At 37.4% G+C, this 17681-nt stretch overlaps 1 protein-coding gene across 7 annotated transcripts in view; it reads right to left on the reverse strand.

Moving 5' to 3' along the window:
* MYO16 (myosin XVI) overlaps positions 1-17681 on the reverse strand; it is a 370010-nt gene that overhangs the window by 279097 nt on the left and 73232 nt on the right. Inside the window, exon 1 of one of the 7 annotated variants that reach the window (XM_048328368.1) lies at positions 9517-9922. The exons of the other annotated variants lie outside the window; for them this stretch is intronic. Coding sequence (XP_048184325.1) covers positions 9517-9544 — 28 coding nt within the window. The 5' untranslated portion in view covers positions 9545-9922. Of the gene's footprint in view, positions 1-9516; positions 9923-17681 lie in introns of those variants that run through there. 7 annotated transcript variants of the gene reach the window in all.

A 17681-nucleotide genomic window follows, 5' to 3' on the forward strand; every position in this document is an offset into this window, starting at 1 on the left:
GCAATTTGGGAGAGTGAATTAACACATTGGTGCACAGTGAGAGGAACCCGAAATTACAGTTGCTACACCCGAAGATACTGAAAAAGTTGAGCAGCAGCAGCAGCAACAACCAACTGCTTGAATAAAGAAACAAAAAATCCGATTGTTTCAAAACCTGGGGCAGTTCTTTCATCACAGGCATTCTCGGATATCGCTTTTTAGTCAGGAAATATGCCAGGGTTCAAGAGTCATACAGCATATGAGAATTAGAGAAAACATAAGAGAAAAATACATAAATCAAATTTTGCAAAAACCTGCATACATAAAAGCTAGTAAAGGAGTATGTGAATCAAGACAAAGAGGATATTGAGTATTTGTCTCATAGAGAGACAAATCATAGAGAGTCTATGATCATAGAGATCATAGAGATCATAGAGAGTTAAATACATAACATCATTTATGCATCATAGAGAGTTAAAAGTCAAAAAGGAAACAATGGTCCACAGACCTAGCCATAAGGACTGGCAAGCACACAGGAAAGGAAATCCTATGCCAAGTGAACTGTGGTTCTACATGCAATCTAATAATTTACAGAGATTATTGTAAAGTAAATGCAGATGTAAAAGTAGTTTACCACAGAGTGGAGCTAACAAAAACTCTGCAGCAGGGCTAATATGTAGGCCTTTGGTCACTGTTCCGTGCACATCAAGGGACTGCCATTTCAGTTTTCAAATAGCAAGAGGATTGGAAACAGGCCTGCCTCCATTCTGCAGAAAGGCAACTTATCTGGAATACTGCATTCAATTCTAGACAGTCAAACTGGAGCAGTTCAAAAGAAACTACCACAAATGATTTTGGGGCCCGAGGGACTGATTTATGAGGAAGGATGAAAAGAATTAAATATGCATAGCTTAGCTAAGCAGTGACTAAGGAGAGAAAAGTTAACAGAAATTTAAAGAGTGAAAGGGAAAAAGAAAGGTTATATACCATAAAAATGAAGAGAATATGGAAGAATAAAATTAATTTTTTTACTGCAAATTTAGGCAGAGTACCAAGACAAAAAAAGCTCATATGGATGAGATTAACAGGTAAGATCACAAAATTCCTCATTTGGTGTACTGGGTGGACAGCCACACAAAAGTAGCAACATAGGCACAGCAGATCTATGTTTCTGACAATCAGGACAGCTCCCTCACTCAGTTCTGGCATCTCTGAATGGCCCTGTAAAGCCCTGTAAAGAGAACCCCTCAGTGAAGTGAAGAACCAACCCATGAGAATTTCTGGCATGTAAAGCCACACGACTGGCATCTGAAAGGCTTCTCTCCCTTGCACTGGGCGGGTAACTATTGGGCATGTCCTAGGTAAGCCTGGCTAAGGTTAGAAGAGCAAGGATGGTTGCTAGCCTGAGCTGGATCTTCACGGGTAAGTGACAATGAAAGCAGGTTTAGTGGCTTTCCTGACAAAAGAGTTTACAAAAGTCTCTAAGGTCACCTTCCACACCTGCCATCGAGTATTACACTTGTGGTCATATACTACTATACGACAGCTGTATGGGCATGTATATACTAGGAAACCAAAGTGAAGATAAGCATTATGACATTTGATTGTGAACACGTGCAGCAATGTCCTTTCTGGGTTAAATTACAATGGGGAAATACGGTTGATAATTCAAAGAAGCAGAAGAAGAAGAAAAAGAAGAGAAAGAAGAGAAAGAAGAGGAAAAAGAAGAAGAGAAAGAAGAAGAAACTTATCAGCTTGATCTCATTTGACCAACTGAAAAAAGCAAAGGATGTGTCAAAGGATGGACTCCTAGTCTACATGAGCACCCTTACTGAAGAAATAACAGGAAGAACATGAAAAATGCTTCACAGATGTTGATGACACTGAAGTAGAAATCAAACTGAAGTAGAAATTATTATTGCAACTCTGACATTACTGCTCACAAGACAGAAAAATGTCACTCCAAGACACAATAAATCTATATATTCATTGGAGATTAAGAGGAATTAAGTAATTTAGTTTGCCTTAAGAGCTTTACTTTTCTCGACTATGTCTATATGATTTACACATACCACTTCTGCAACTAACATCAGTACTGCAGCTAACAGAATCAAACAATTGTGTTGAAAGGAAAGCACCTGAAAAACAAGCTATTCAATTCATGTGCAATCTAAATATAAAATGTCTCTCACATAAAATGATTGTTGAGTAAGGAATACATTGTTTTAATGTGGTTTTTTAGGGTCTCCTGCAATAAACTACCTAAAGACAAAAGTACTTTTCTTCCCACAAAGAGAGAAAAAAAAAGGAAATTTCTACATGCCTGCTTCCCTCCTTCCTCAGTTTAGATGTCAACATTTACGAAACTTTTTACAGGAGAAAGCTTTGATTCCTTTTATAGTAAAGGGATCACATTTGAAAGCTATCGATTAACTTTCGAAATATGACCTTAATACATTGGTCTATTTTCTGTAGATGGCTTTACAAGGTCCCATATATATTTTATATGTCATACTTCATAACAGGATTTGCACCGAATGGGACCACAGCAGGAGTCCAGCAGCCTGAGATGGTATGGCCCAGATCTATTGCCTGTCTATGTGCTCTGAATATGCTTCCATCTCTTCTGAAATGTCATGCTACATAGAAAGACATTCACGGTAGGATTTACAGCTGAAGATAGCAGATTTTATATTTTCCTTTTTTCTGAGAATAACATTTTTTTTTTTAAAATCATCTATGAAATGAAAGAGAGTAAAGTACACTTTCAACAGGAACATCCATATTCTAGCTGGATGAAAAGCTAGTAATAAATGACCAAGTGCTCTTCCACTTGTGTGTGGTGCCCTCCTGTCCACACTCCTTGCCAGGTCCCATTCTTACTGGTCAAAAAGAGGTTTAAAGTGGACTTGGTCAGGGCTCTCTAAATCACCTTACAGACAGGGGAAGTTGTCAGGGACTGTTGTCTTTCAGGGTACAAGAATGGCACTGGCAAGAAAACCAGTTCAAGCCATACTACTTGCATTTGTTTTCTGCAAGTGACAACAGACTGACCCATCTCTTGGCTGAGGGGATGTGCAGTAGTCAAAACAGTAGAACTTGCAGACTCCTCTTAGCAGGTGTTATACTGCTTTTCTTTTCACTGAAGGCATTTGCTCAAAAGCAAACAAATGGAAAATACATCTTGTAATAAATTATCAAGCAACATTTTTTTTAATTGGTGGTGCTCCTTTATGATATATTAAAAAACTTGCAACTCTTTATTTGCTCCAAATCAAACTAAGCTTTTGCTGACTTATTTATTTTCATTTGTTTAAGAACAAATTAGAATTAGTTCAATCTCAGATTTCACTTGCTTTAAAATAATCATGTTTATACTGTTGCAATTTTGATTCAGGTGTTAATTGAATTATCTACAAATATTTTCTGTTTGGTTTTATAACTTAGAAACTGTGCAAAATTCACCGTGATACAGTATATTAATTTTTATGAGACAAGAAAAAAAAAGTGATTATTTGGAACTTTCCATCAAGAACTGATTGAAAACGTGTCTTCTAGTCTCAAAATTTTCAAAAACTTTTTGAGGAAAAGTGGCTATATTGCTACAATTTCATAAATAGAAATAGAGAGGTTGGGGGGGTTGTGTTATTCGTTTGGGGTTCTTTTCTGCTCTCTGTTCTTGCAGCAATCTTCTCAAAAACATAATATCAGAATCTGAAGCTTCACACATGCTGTGCCAATATGGTGAGAAAATATGGTACTTTGACCTTTATAATCTTCATTCATCTTATTTTTAGGGTGGCTAGATTTCTTTGCTGTTTGCAGAATAACTACATTAGAAGAAAAAAGCACTCCAAATACCAAAATTATATGGAATGTCTTTATAATTTCCTTACAAGCCGTCAGTGAAGTTTTCCACAAAAGTGCTGATTTTTCTCTTTACTGACAGATTTTTTACAGTGGCAAACAAAATAATGACAAAAATTAATTGGTGGATGACTGCGATTTCCACTAAAATACTATAAATAGAACATATTTTTAGTAGAATACAAAGTTGGAAATTTTATAGTCTTCAATTGTCCAAGTTAATACTGCTCCTTTTGCTGTTATTTCAAAGTGTATTTTTCCAAATACCAATTTAATGTAAAACTTCATCTTAATATAATTATCAAATGTTATTCTATGTGGTTGCCATTGTTAGGAAAGTTGGTGTTACTGTGAGGTAAGTTTTATTTATCGGAAACCCACTTAGCAAATTATTAGACTACTATTACAAATGTGCCAAGATAATTGGCTTATTGCCAGCTCAAAATACATTTTTCTAACTATCATTTTCTATGTCTGCATACTGATATAAAAACTTATTTTTTATCTCTTTCCTGGCACCCAGTGTCATGAATCTAGAACTTTTCAATATTTAGATGGGGTAGAAAATTAGTTCAAATTAAAAAAATCATGTTGTGTTTCTGTCATTGTCATGTGAACTCAGGAACTGGAGAATAAAAATAGATGAATAGATCTAGAATCATCTGCTGGTACAGACATACTGGCATTCATAGGCGGTAAATAATATCCTATTTTCCTGTTGTCCTCCACTTATCCTGTGATGACAGTGAGAGACAGAGAGATAAAAAGTGTAATAGAAGTAAAAATATTCTAGCTGTGGCTCTATTTGTATTAAGGTTGGTAAGATAAAACCCATTTGTTCTTAACTGAATAATTAAACACCTAATTTTTTAGATATCTTTCATGACACCTGAATTATCACGTAATTTTTTTAAAAAGTTTGCACTGCATATCTCTGATACATCAGACACATTTAGTCTGTCAAAATGGAATAAGAAATACCATGTCTTGTATTAGCATTCTTTTATATATTTTTACAGTATAAGCTTCTCAAACAAATACCTTTCATCAAAATCTCTTTACTCCCCTGGAATTGCTTTATGTGCCTTCACAAGACCTCAAAACTCCCAAGCAGTGGTTCATTTCACAGAGGCACTCCTGCTCTTTCATGATTCCCAGGGCAGATGGCTCCTGACTCTGCCTCCCAGCCTCATTTCCAGCAGGCAGGATCACTCAGTCATGCTAAGCATCTCATTTCAGTAACAATCTTAACCTCATGCCACAGGTCACAGTGTTATGAGCATGTACAAGGAAAAGGAATTTTTCCCTGCAGCCATGGCATACTTAGCTCTGTTATTGCAGAAATAAACCATGTCATGAGAGTTAGCAGACACTGTCATGAACTATCAACCAAATAAACGGGAGAGGTGTTGAATAAAGACTGTCACAGACATCTTGCTTCGTTTACACCTCCCATTCCCACCACCTGCATAATTTTTACTATTTTGTCCCTTGAGCTCCTCATTGAAGGCAGAGGACATGTCCAAGAAGATGTCAGAATTCTCTGGGACACCAGAATATACAATAAATAAATTAATATCATCTCCTACCCAATGCTGGAATAGAAGAAATCCTGCTCATGGGAAGAAGAAAACACTTCCAATAATTTGCTAGTACTCTTACGTCACTAGCCACCCAGTGTGACAGAATACCTGTGTGTCACTGTCACTTGGGTTATCACACATCCCGCATGTGTTGCCACAGAGGTAAAGGGTTCCTGTGTCACAGACCAACTACGGGTCTCCAATTTTTCTTTTCAGTCTCCTCTTCTCTTCTTATTTGGTCTAAACTACAGTAACTCACTCTACCGAAGCACAGATGAAAGTTTACTGTCTCACAGTAAGAAAGCTGACACGAAGGTATCATATGTTGTACCCACAGTATTACTTCTCCATCCATGGGAGAATCAAGTTCAAGTCTCCATCCTCTGAAACCTGAAACTCGTGTATCGTATCACATCTTTCCCCAACCCTTTCCAAGCTGCATAAGGTTGAGATAGAGCTATGACTTCATGTACAAACCTTGCCATGTAGTCAGGTCCTGATGGTAGTAAGGGATAGAAATTGAAGCAAATTATTATGTTTATTTTATATCTTGTTTCAAATCCTGAATTAAATTTATCAATAAACATCTAATTAGTATTTCCATCCCAGATCTCTGAAGGTATTGAGCTGTAACACAGCGCTATTCAATGGGTTTTAATTCATACAAAGGATTTAAAGGAATTGGAAACAGAGGTAAACCAGAAAGAACAGAAGTAGAGGCTGATGTTCAGATTTGATGATCCTAATATTTGGATAAATTCACTTGGCTTGGACTTCCACCTGGCATGACTATAACTCCTTATATATCGCAAGGTTTTAATTCTGTTTGCAGTAATGCACCTCTATAGCATTTGCAGTGGAAAACAGACTCTGGAGTAACAAACTTTTAAGCCCCTTTGATAGAGCACCATTTTTCTTAGTTACCTTTCCAGATCCCTCAGAGGAAGTCCAGAGCAAAGGTGGAAAACGACTGCCATAACACGTAAATTATGCTATTTATATCATAACTAGATATACAAGGGAGAGAAGACAGCAGCAAGGTGCTGCCTAATTTTCAAAATTACACTCATTTGTACAGTCTGTCACACAAATCATCGAGATAAAATGGTACCCTGCAGCTGGCAGATAATATGTGATACTCTCCTGCAAACCTCTGTTCTCTCTTCTAAATACTCATGCTCACAGATTGCCAAGGATTAGCTACTAGCACAGACAGAGACAGCTCTGAGCAGCAGAGATACTTGGCTGCAAAAAGGAGATGGGCACAAGTAGGGACAACATGAGCTGCTCCAAGAGGCAGACACACATTCAGCTTGTGTGTTACATGCTGCAGGTGCCAGCTAAAGACAACAGGATGGCTGCACCAGGCGCAATTCCAGAGTATTACTGGGATGAAAGACCTCACTGGGCACGGTCCCAGAAAATCTGGTTTGACCATGCAGCTACCCCTGCTCAGAGCAGGAGGGAGTATCCAGAGAATGGCAACAGAGCTGGAGAAGAGTCAGAAGCACAAGTCTTACAAGGAGCAGCTGAGGGAGGTGGGTTGTTTAACCTGGAGAAAAGGAAGCTCAGGGGACACCTTATTGCTCTCTACAGTTGTCTTAGAGGAGGATGTAATGAGTCTCTTCTCCCATGTAACAAGAGATAGGAGAAGGAGAAATGCCCTTAAGTTGTGCCAGAGGAGGTTTAGATTGGATATTAGGAAAAATTACTTCACTGTAAGGGCGATCAACACAGGAACAGTCTGCCCAGGGATTGGTTGAATCACAATCCCTGGAACTGTTCAAAAAATGTGTAGATATGGTGCTTAGGGATGTGGTTTAGTGATGGATATGGCAGTGTTAGGTTAATGGTTGGACTCCATGATCCTAGAGGTCTTTTCCAACATTAACGATTTTAGGAGTCTATGGTGGACTGGAGACATTTCAAAGTTGGATCTTTCCAGCCTGAAAGGTCTTACGACAAGATGATGACTTATATGGTGAAGTATATCTCATTTTCACAGCCTTCTAATGGGAGCAATGCACTGAAAAAAATGAAAGAATATTATTAAAATTGTACTAACATCACTGGAGAATAGCTATACCCCTTCTCAGCGTTACATCTTTCTGATATACAGAAATCATCGGTGAAATGAATTAAAGCAAAGCGAGGTGTGAAGAGTCACTTTCTGACCACTGTGAGATTCAGCTGTTCTCAGCACATCTCAGAGCACTGCTGGCGCTGCAACTGCGCACGCAGCCCTGGCCCATCTCTGATGCCAGCTGTCTGCCAAACACACATCTCTGCAACATATTGACATGTTAAGTCAAATAATAATGCTCAGGGGAGCATTGAAGAGGAAGTTCTTCTCCTTCAGTAATTACAGGTGGAAACGGAAGCACTTTTGCCAATTCTGAGAAGCACAGGCAGTGATAAAACCTCCTCTCAGGCTCCAGCCAGTATCTGTTGTCTTCTAAAGCCACTATTTGGAAAGAAAAGAGCTGTGTGGTAAAACACCCCAATTTACTGAGAAATCACTAATCAAAATTCCAAATCTGAAAAAGAGGAAACAAGTATTATTGACAAAACTGATGCTGTACATTCACATTTCCCTCTGCTGTGTTTTAGTCCTTCACCTCTGCAATCAATGTGATGAACATCCCAATTTGTCATTATTTGCTCCCTTTTAACACAAGAACCTCAGGGTCATCCTCATATCTTTCCTAGAGTTTCACTGAAGAGTTACTTATTTAATATGCTATTGACACTCACATGCCTACACAAACTTGCTGGAATTTCACTTTAAGAGTAATTTTAAAGTGAATAAAGACCAAACAATACTTTTTTGACATCATCAAGATAGTTATTATGTTGCAAATTCCTCATTTGCATTTATCAAATCTCAATACAAGCTCGAAGATTTATTCCTAGAATGCACCCTTGGAACTGTACAATAAAACTAATCTGTGCTTCTCCCCATGAACAGGGAATTGTAACTCCCACTAGTATTAAAAGCAGTCCATACACAAGTCCCATTGAATCCAGACAAGAGGAAACTCACATAAATAATTTTTCCTTGAATTACTAAAATACTTCCAGAGCACCTTAATTTCATATTAAGACAGCAAAGAACCACATTACTCATTTATTAACTATAATACAGTGTCCTAGAAATAGTTTTAAAATGTCCTTGGTATGCTTAAGTCATCAAAGACCAGAGTCTCGAGAGAAAACCTTTTACAGCAATCTGCTATTTGACATGTAAAAACTGTGCCATAATCACTAAAGTCTGAAGTTTTTTAAGTCCTTCAGTAAAAAATATTTATGGCTATCAAACTATTGCTGGCTGTCCAAAATAAGTATCTAAAGAATAATTCATTTCTCTGATGAAAACCCAGCAATTTCCACTCAGTTCCTGGATGCTTTCAAAGGCAAATCCTAGAAGATTGAAAAATGTGCAGCTAGGAAGACAAGCAACCTTAAAAAAAAAAAAAAATGCTGTTAGGAATTTCCTCTGCAATGAATCAAATACATTTAGCACAGATCCCAATTTCAGGATGTCTTTAAGGAGGCAGCTTACATGATTCAAGGTTAAAAGTTCATTATTAATTTTTTAATTCTGTCACACTGAATAGCTAAATATTCTGATAAAGAGAGGATACAAGCACTTGATCTACAGTAGATGATGAGCTGGGCTCATAATTATAAAGCTATTCTCATTTGTATACCCTTGCAAAGTGTGAGAGCCATGTTCCAAGGTTGTCCTTAAAGGCGTCCTTAACATAATGCTGTGAATGATATTTCTTCTTTTTGGACATTACATTCTTTGGTGATTAATTTAAACAAAAGTTTTACAAGCTGATCATTACGAAGTTCCAAATGAGAGCATTATTACACACACAATGAAGTTACCTCTGAACAGAGGAGAGAAAGAAATCCCGGGCTCTGCCTGTATATTCACATGCAAAGTAACAACTCCCCTTCCCCACTACTATGTTGACATCATGCAGCATCTGCCTTCGACTTTTTGCATATTTAATGAAAAGACACACCTCAGAAAATAAAAAGACAGTTTTAAAAGCAAAATAACCACTTTGTTACTTACAGCATTTGATAAAATGGTAATGAGACATTCTTTCATCTCAGGCTGTAGTCTTGCTACAGGTTTCAGCATTCTCTTCTGCTACAACTGTCATGCCCAGAAAATGCATTATTTAAAGCCCTTCCTCAGGTATCCAGTACACCTCAGAATACATTATTGAATGTAGGTTCTGTTCCAGGATCTTGCAGAGGCTTCCAAGTCACCCTCACCCGGCTGCTGGAGTTACGATAAACCTCTGTGCGTCTTGAACCATGACTACTGCACGTGCTATTGTAGCACAATTGATTGACACTGCTCCTAATCCCACATCCCCAGGAATAGAAGGATTTAATTGGTGTGCACTTGCAGACACATTCTTCCAGCACTGAGGTGTGCTGCTGCACTGCGGCTTTCACAGTCCTGCCAGTTAATGGCTTTTCAATAGCTTTCAAATGGCAGCAAACTAAGCCTGATGAGTGGGCTCGAATGAAATAGCAGAACAGGGGGATCTTAAATTTTATTTGTGCATGTTGTTCGTGTGCCAAATGCAACCAGATTTTTAGCTAGTACTAAACCAGGATTATTTTTAGTTGCCACCAGTTGCTGTGTGAATAGGAAATTGATATAGGTTGCCAAAAATAACCATCTTTCAGCATCACAGATCATTTTTCAGTATATTATAAGGTAAAAATCAGGATAGAGCTTACGGCCATCTTCAGACTCTCATAGTTTATGCATGGATTAATTTACATTGAGCTAAAAACATGCTTGTGTGTACATTCCTTGATATGTTCCTGTTCAATCATTTCTTTGTATTACATTGCATCTTTTTCACAGATGGAATATTTATGGCAGGAGAAAAAAACTGCAAGCTCTGCATGGTTTATATCATAATTATGCACATGTTATCTAATGACATTTAAATCACTGATTGTAAGACAAAAAGCCTAAGAAAATGCATCACTAAGAACAAGTCCATACAATTGTTTATCACACTGTAGAATAACAAGTCAATGTACACTGACGCATTGCCCGGTTTCAGATTAAGGGCACACAAAAGGCAGACCTGCATTGTATTTTAAACATCCAGGCTGCAGCATGCTCTGAGAACAATTCCTGCGTTACTTTGCCAGGAACTGTTACCCATGAATTTGGTTACTACTTCTGAGAAACCTACAGCTGAACTACAGCAAAATATTTTTATAATATCAAAAAATAATTTAAGAAAACTGTGCTCAGTGAAGACCTCCATTTGCTTATCATGCATCACGCTTACCACAGTCAACACTTCACTAAGTGAGAGCTCTTGCAAAGGAAAACTGATGGCCCAGACATATTTAAATCTTTTATTCATCTGAAAGGGTTCTCACCTACTATTTTGTATACATAACACTTTTAACAGCTACAAAGTGTTAAAAGAACTACAAAGGAAAAAGGCTCTAACTAACTAGTGAGGATCACTAATTCAGATTCTATTAACTATTCTACAAAGTTCCCACAAGGGCAGAAAGATATATATTCACAGACTTCCAGTGATCCATTAGCAAAACCCTTAGGTGAAATCTCTCAGCTCCTAACAGCCATGTATTTCACATCTGGTTTTAAGTAAAATATGCACAGCGATTCTTTTACAGAACTAATTATTTAGGTGTTTTGGTTTTTTTCCTGAAAACATAGTTTTCCAGAAGAAAGTGAAAAAAATATCAAGAAATAACCTGAGGGAAATAGGGATAAATTATATAAAACATAGTACAGTAATTACTTTACCATGGAAACTTTTTTTACTGTAAAGCTCAGAAGTCCAAAGTAATTAAATCTATCCAGACTGTCTTTCACACCTGTACAACACAAAGCCAGTTTGGGCCATATGGCTTATAAAATAAACATACAGAGTGTTTTAAGAGGCAATGTTAGTCATAGTTCATGAGCAAGTGTCAAGTAATCTGACAAAAAGGCTTTTGAGCAATACTTTTCAGTGGAGACATTTGTGACAGGTTCATCTCTGGTGGTACTGTCAGGCAAACAGACTGCTGTGTCTAATAACATCACGCTTCACCATCCCACACTGGTTAAAACAAGGAGCATCTCAGTAAACACTGGTCAATGGGAGAAATGGACAAATGATGCTTTTCAGCAGACAGACATAAAAGGAAGAAAAAGCATCTGATTTTGGCTTGAACAAAATGTGAAGAAAAAGTATTTGGATCTGTCTCATTTCAGATTGTAATATATGTAATTATGTCTTGAATTGCCATAGTAAAAATTTAGGATGGTGGAACTTAATAGCATTTATGTGACAGGCTAGAATACATCCTCCATCCTGCAAGGAATGAGAGAGAGAATTCAATCAGGCTCAATGCAAGGTCCTGCACGCGGGTCGGGGCAGCCCCCAGTATCAGTACAGTCTGAGGGATGAAGGGATTGGGAGCAGCCCTGCTGAGAAAGACTGGGAGTTAGTGGTGGATGAAAAGCTGGACATGAGCCAGCAATGTGTGCTTGCAGCCCAGATAGACAACTGTGTCCTGGGCTGCACCAAAAGAAACACGGCCGAGAGAGATGATCCTGTCCCTCTCCTCTGCCCTCATGAGACCCCATTCCTGGAAACATTCAAGGCCAGGCTGGACAGGGCTCTGAGCAACTTGATCAAGTTGAAGGTGACCCTGCTCATTGCAGATGAAGGTTGGACTAGATGACCTTTAAATGTCCCTTTCAATCCAAAATGTTCTATGAGTCTACATCCTTTACAGAGAGCATTAAGGTACAGGACAGACTCTGGAATGCTGCAAGCCATTGATATTTGCATCAGACAAACTGGGAACAGTTCTGCTGTCTATATGGCTAACACAGCTCTGATTTCTGCTCTCCTAACATGCACTAGTCCATGTCATCAGGGGAAGAACGTGGGACTGTGACAAAGGAGGGTTGCAATGCTACCCCACAGCTTGGGTCTGTGCCCTTCAGCTGGACTGCTGGACTATGCGAGCCCATGGGCAGCACGTACTCACCTGCAGCAGGGCACTGTGCACTTTCCCATTCTCCGGGGGTCTGTGTGCCAAAAATATGTGGCCAGTTGCTCAAGTATGAGTAACAGCCTCCAGATGAACAGAGAAAAGGCACAAACTTCTCAAGAGGTGACACCTGGCAGACGGCAACGTCAATATATAATTTAGAATACCATGTTTCTTTTTTGTTTGTTTTTAAATTATATAACATATTTAGTTTTATTACATGGGTAATTATTATTAATGGGTTTTGAAAAAGAAGTGAATGCATAAATGAAAAGAAAACATGGAAAGCATTGTATATTGCTGTCAGCGTGAAGGTCTGACACACTGAAGGGCAGCATTAAAGAGAAATAAGAACAATGGATAAGTGCAAGTGCAGAGACAGGATGAACCTCCAGAAGTGGCAGCTAAACTTGAGGCAAAAGGAAGACACAACAGGAATACTTAAGAAGCCACAATCTGGTTGATCTGCTGGAGAGACACATTATTTCCACTGCAATCTTTTACTAGGCTGGAGTGTAGAGGAAGAACAAACAGAGAAGAAACCACAATAGTGGTGAGTTGTCCATGTCATAAACAAAGATTTCAAGTATAAGGAAAAAAAGAAAGACTTAGTTTTCTGGAATGACTCTGAAGGAGGGAATACGTCATTGTCTGATTTTACAAAAAAAATTTTTTATTCACAAAAAAGGGGTATTAGCCATGTTAGGTGTTTCTTCCTGACTGAACTCCAGCAAAAATTCAAAAAAAGATATAAATAACACTTACAATCTGACCATATAAACGATGGAATTATATCTAAACAACCTCTAAGGGCATTGTAAAACTACTTTCTCTAAAGTAAAGGTAACACCAGCACATTTTCAATCACAGCTCCAGTGGTTCTATAAAGACTACACCAGTGTTTAAGTGTACAAAAAGACACAAATACTCTTGGACTGGGAACAAAGACTGAGCTGGTATTAAACTTGATGATAAAACACTTAATGTATTTGATTTTGTCCAGCTTAGCAAAAATAGTGATAAAATAGAATCAAGGTCAGAAAACAAGATATGTTTTGTTATGTTATATGTTTCCAGCTCTTCTGGAAAAATTCCTTGCCACCTCTCCCCATAGAGAAAAACCAGCCAATTTAATGCTTTGTACAAATTCAGCATTCAATGAAATTACAGAGTTATTTAAAGAGAACCTTGGAACCGGTCAGCCAGCACTAGGATAGCTCTTTTTCTTAGGATAAACACCCATTTAGGGATCACCATCGCAGAGTAGACCCTGCTTTCATATTTCAATTTCCAAGGCTCAGACACTGACTTAGAAGAAGCAACTATGAAGTGCTTCCTACAATAACCTAGCAAACAAGAACGCTTTAAAATAAAGTTTTGCTGTCGAGAACTGACCCACTGTATTGTACTCATGTTGTGTAAGTATTTTGTTACTGCTCCAGTGTCTCCCAGTGTCACAAAAAAATGAACATTTAATAATTTTATCATCTTAGTATTTTGTATTTCACATATAACATATAAGATTTGATAGAGATATGCAGAACTACCCAAAAGCAATTTGAATAACGAGAAAAACACCACAACTACTCGTTTTAAATACATGACAGATGCTCCCCATTTATGCCATTTTTGTTCAGTGCAGTAAAGCTTATCATATTCCTTCAGATGTTACAACTTCATTGCACGACTTACGGGTTTAGGGCTGCAGACAAAAAACGTGGAATGCAGAGTAACATTGACATGGCTCATATGTTTTGATAAGTCATACTGCTTAGCAATCAAACCTTGGCCATTCCATCCAGCTGCCAACAAGCCACCCTTCACATAACATCTGGTAGTTGTATGCTTTATCAGGAAGCTGGGATGAGCCATAGCAGATGTAGATACTTAGCAAGAAGGACTCTGTACTAATTTTCTCTACATGAGTCACAGCAGAACAAAACACAGCAGTTTCTCCAAATAAATTTTTATATGAACTTGCATGTAAGATGGATGTGATGTTTGCTCCAGAGATAGCAGCAACAAAACAAATCCAATCACTCAATCAATCACTCACAGTGTGGCTGACCTCTAGAGAACCAGATGACTTTTCATTTTCTCTTCCCTCTTCCCTTCCTCTAAATTTTGCACCCTTTCCTTCTTTCCCATTTCATTGGAAATGCCTTGATTTCTCAGGAAGCTGGCAATTTTCCTCCCATTCTTCTACATGGAGATTGAGAAAAGTTAAAAAAAATTGGTTTTCTTCATCCCTCTATACTGTTGTAACTGAAATATGGGTGGACTATTCTGTAATTATTCTTCAATGTGTTGAAAATAGTAGGTTAAAATCACAGGTTATTATTACCCAGTACTGATGGTTTGCAAAATTACCAGAAGTCATGTGCCACTTGAAAGTACTACTTGCTTCCTGCCATGCCCAAAATGACAATTTTTTAGGCTGTAAGTCTGTCTAGCATTTCCTTAACTGAATGAGATGACGAAGCTCTCACTTGTTGTGGGAGAGCCTAGAACAGAGGTAATAACAAAGCCAAATACAAGAAGAAATCCCAATAGTCTCAAATATGGTTAGGCTTTTGTTGGGCCCCGGTAGTGACTTGATAATTAACTTCTTTATTACAATGTGTGAATATGCTGTATAAAATTAGATTTCTTACTAGATTTGATGAAAGACAGCTACAGAGAGAAGCTGCAGACATTTTATATGCAAAGCCCCTTACGAGACTGAAAAGAAACTACCAAGACATGTTAAAATGATAAGCAGAAAAACATGACAGCCATCACAATGCCCAGACATAAAAAAAAAAAATTAAAAAGTCCATTAATTTTCATGTAAAAAGTTATTATATGATCAAATAGATTTTTTTGAAGTTTATAATATTCGGGAAGAAATAGACAAGAACAGTTCAACATGAAAAAAGTACCTGCTATCCTCTCGATAATTAGTAAATGTGATGACCCATTGTATTGTACCCCTCATTTTTTTCTTTTCTAATTGGCTTAATCATTTTAAAACAAGGAGACAAATAATGACCTTACTACTACATGCATAAAAAGTCAAGAGTAGACCAGAGGAATTTGTGTATGCTTTGTGAGGGCAAATGTTACTACAGCAATGTAAATCTTGAAGTATAAGTAGGGAAAACTTGAAAGGACTGCAGAAAGACTTAGATTGAGATAAATGTTATTCCTAATTTAGGAAAAAATTAACTTGGACAGCTGCAAAAGCCAAAGAAGTAAGTGACAGAATCAGATTCTTCTGGGACTCTAGGACAGCACAGAGGACAGGGTGGCAATTTTAGAAATTTTAAAAATTATTCTAATACTTGGTGTCTTAAAGAGGAAAAAATAAAAAGAACTGATGTTGAAGATTTATAAAGGGGCGGTAAAGTGACAGTATTTTAAATTAGTCAACTATGACATTCAAAAAACCTACCAAAACAAAACCACATGTGCCATATGCAAGTGCTATAGATCAAGAACAGAATGAATTTAAGTTTAAACTAAGATTACAAGATACTAAAGGGAGTTCTGTAGATACAACATGAATATTGGATAACTGACAATTATTGTGCTAACAGTTATGCTGTACATCGCTGTTTCAAGGTAGACACTGTAAACAAAACACAACATTATTAAATTATATAAAAGACAATCTGAAAAGCAAAGACTAAACCTAGGCAAAAAAAGCTACCCAAGGCTTATTTTGTTTTCTGATTTTTCTACTGTCCATTTTATCTCCTGCTAAATACAATACCACTTCTTTTTCCCAGCCTTTCTGCACTTCATTATTCATGTAACTCAGCCCAGGTTGTTAATGCATATTTGTCTTACAGAGTGTTCTTATGAAGCACAGAGAAAATGGGAGGGAAGGGATGCAAGGTATGGAAAACTACATGTCACTTTTTTTAAATTGACTGTGCTACCCTATGTGCACAGTGTTGCAACATGCAGCTGGGATGGACTGTGTTTCTGCACCTTCTTCAGTCTCTAATGTTTATATTTACTTATTTCCTCTTTTTTTCTTTGTCTGTGTCAACGTGTAAAGAATTCATCATTCTGACCACAAGGACGAGGTGAGAGTCCCAGTTGATAAGAGCAAAAATCAAATCAAAGGGTACGATGGTAAGAACATTTGACATGATATGAGTTACCATGATATTGCTTGAAGATGACATGGACAAGTCCATAAGCTCACTGAAGAGAGGCATGCAGAATTTACTGCACAAGTGAGAGATGTAGAATTTACTGCACTCTGCTCAAACATGATAGAACTACATCTCATTCTCAAATTAGCAAAGAATAGATAAGGACCTAACAAGAATTAGGCAGCTGCTATGGAAAGAAAGGGGAAATGAGAAAAATATATGAAAGAAGCAAAGAAACAGAGGTACACTAAGATGACTATTAAAGGCACTGATTTATAGGTATGTCCAAGCAACAGTAAGAAAGCAGTAAATCGATATAATTTTAATAAAATTATCTGAGGTTGAAAAAAGGACAGTCAGTGAGGCAGGTTAAGACAAAGGCAGTCAGCAAGATGGTAGAAAAGAACTTCTTCCAGTGAGGAGTGGACAGATCACAGCTGAGATGCCAATGAGAAAGAACAAAAAAAAGGGAGGATTCTCCAAACACAGGCTAAGAATGATGTGAAGAGCACTGAGGATAAATCAATAAACACAAGATGCTTGATAATCAGTTCCTTCAAACAGAAATAACTGAAATATTCAGGCTAGATCTTTGTGTTTCGTACAAACATGAAAAATAAAGGCAAAACTCATGAAGTCAGCAAACAGCTGGTTTACACATGAACCAGTAAAGAGTAAGGCATCTTTGTACAGTTACTGCACATACCACTAGAGCCATCAGTAACCAATAAGTTCAATAAATTCACCACGAGCTGAATTTTTTTAAAATTCAGAGAGCTGGAACCCAGTTTTCCTATTTTATAATAATATACTTGTTATATTTCACTCCTCATGATCTGAAACCCTGTGGAACTTATTCTTAGAGTACATTCACTTTTTACTCCAATGGCTGGCTGTTCATAACAAGCAGAAGATTAATTTCTTTGCTCTCAAATGAACTTACTCTTTTAATAAAGCACTATATTACAAAAGTAGTTATTATTCTAATTTTGTTTTCTTGAAAATACAGTAGTAATTATCTTTTATTTCAAACAGA

This window comes from Corvus hawaiiensis, chromosome 2 (genome assembly GCF_020740725.1).
Source record: "Corvus hawaiiensis isolate bCorHaw1 chromosome 2, bCorHaw1.pri.cur, whole genome shotgun sequence".
NCBI lineage: Eukaryota > Metazoa > Chordata > Aves > Passeriformes > Corvidae > Corvus > Corvus hawaiiensis.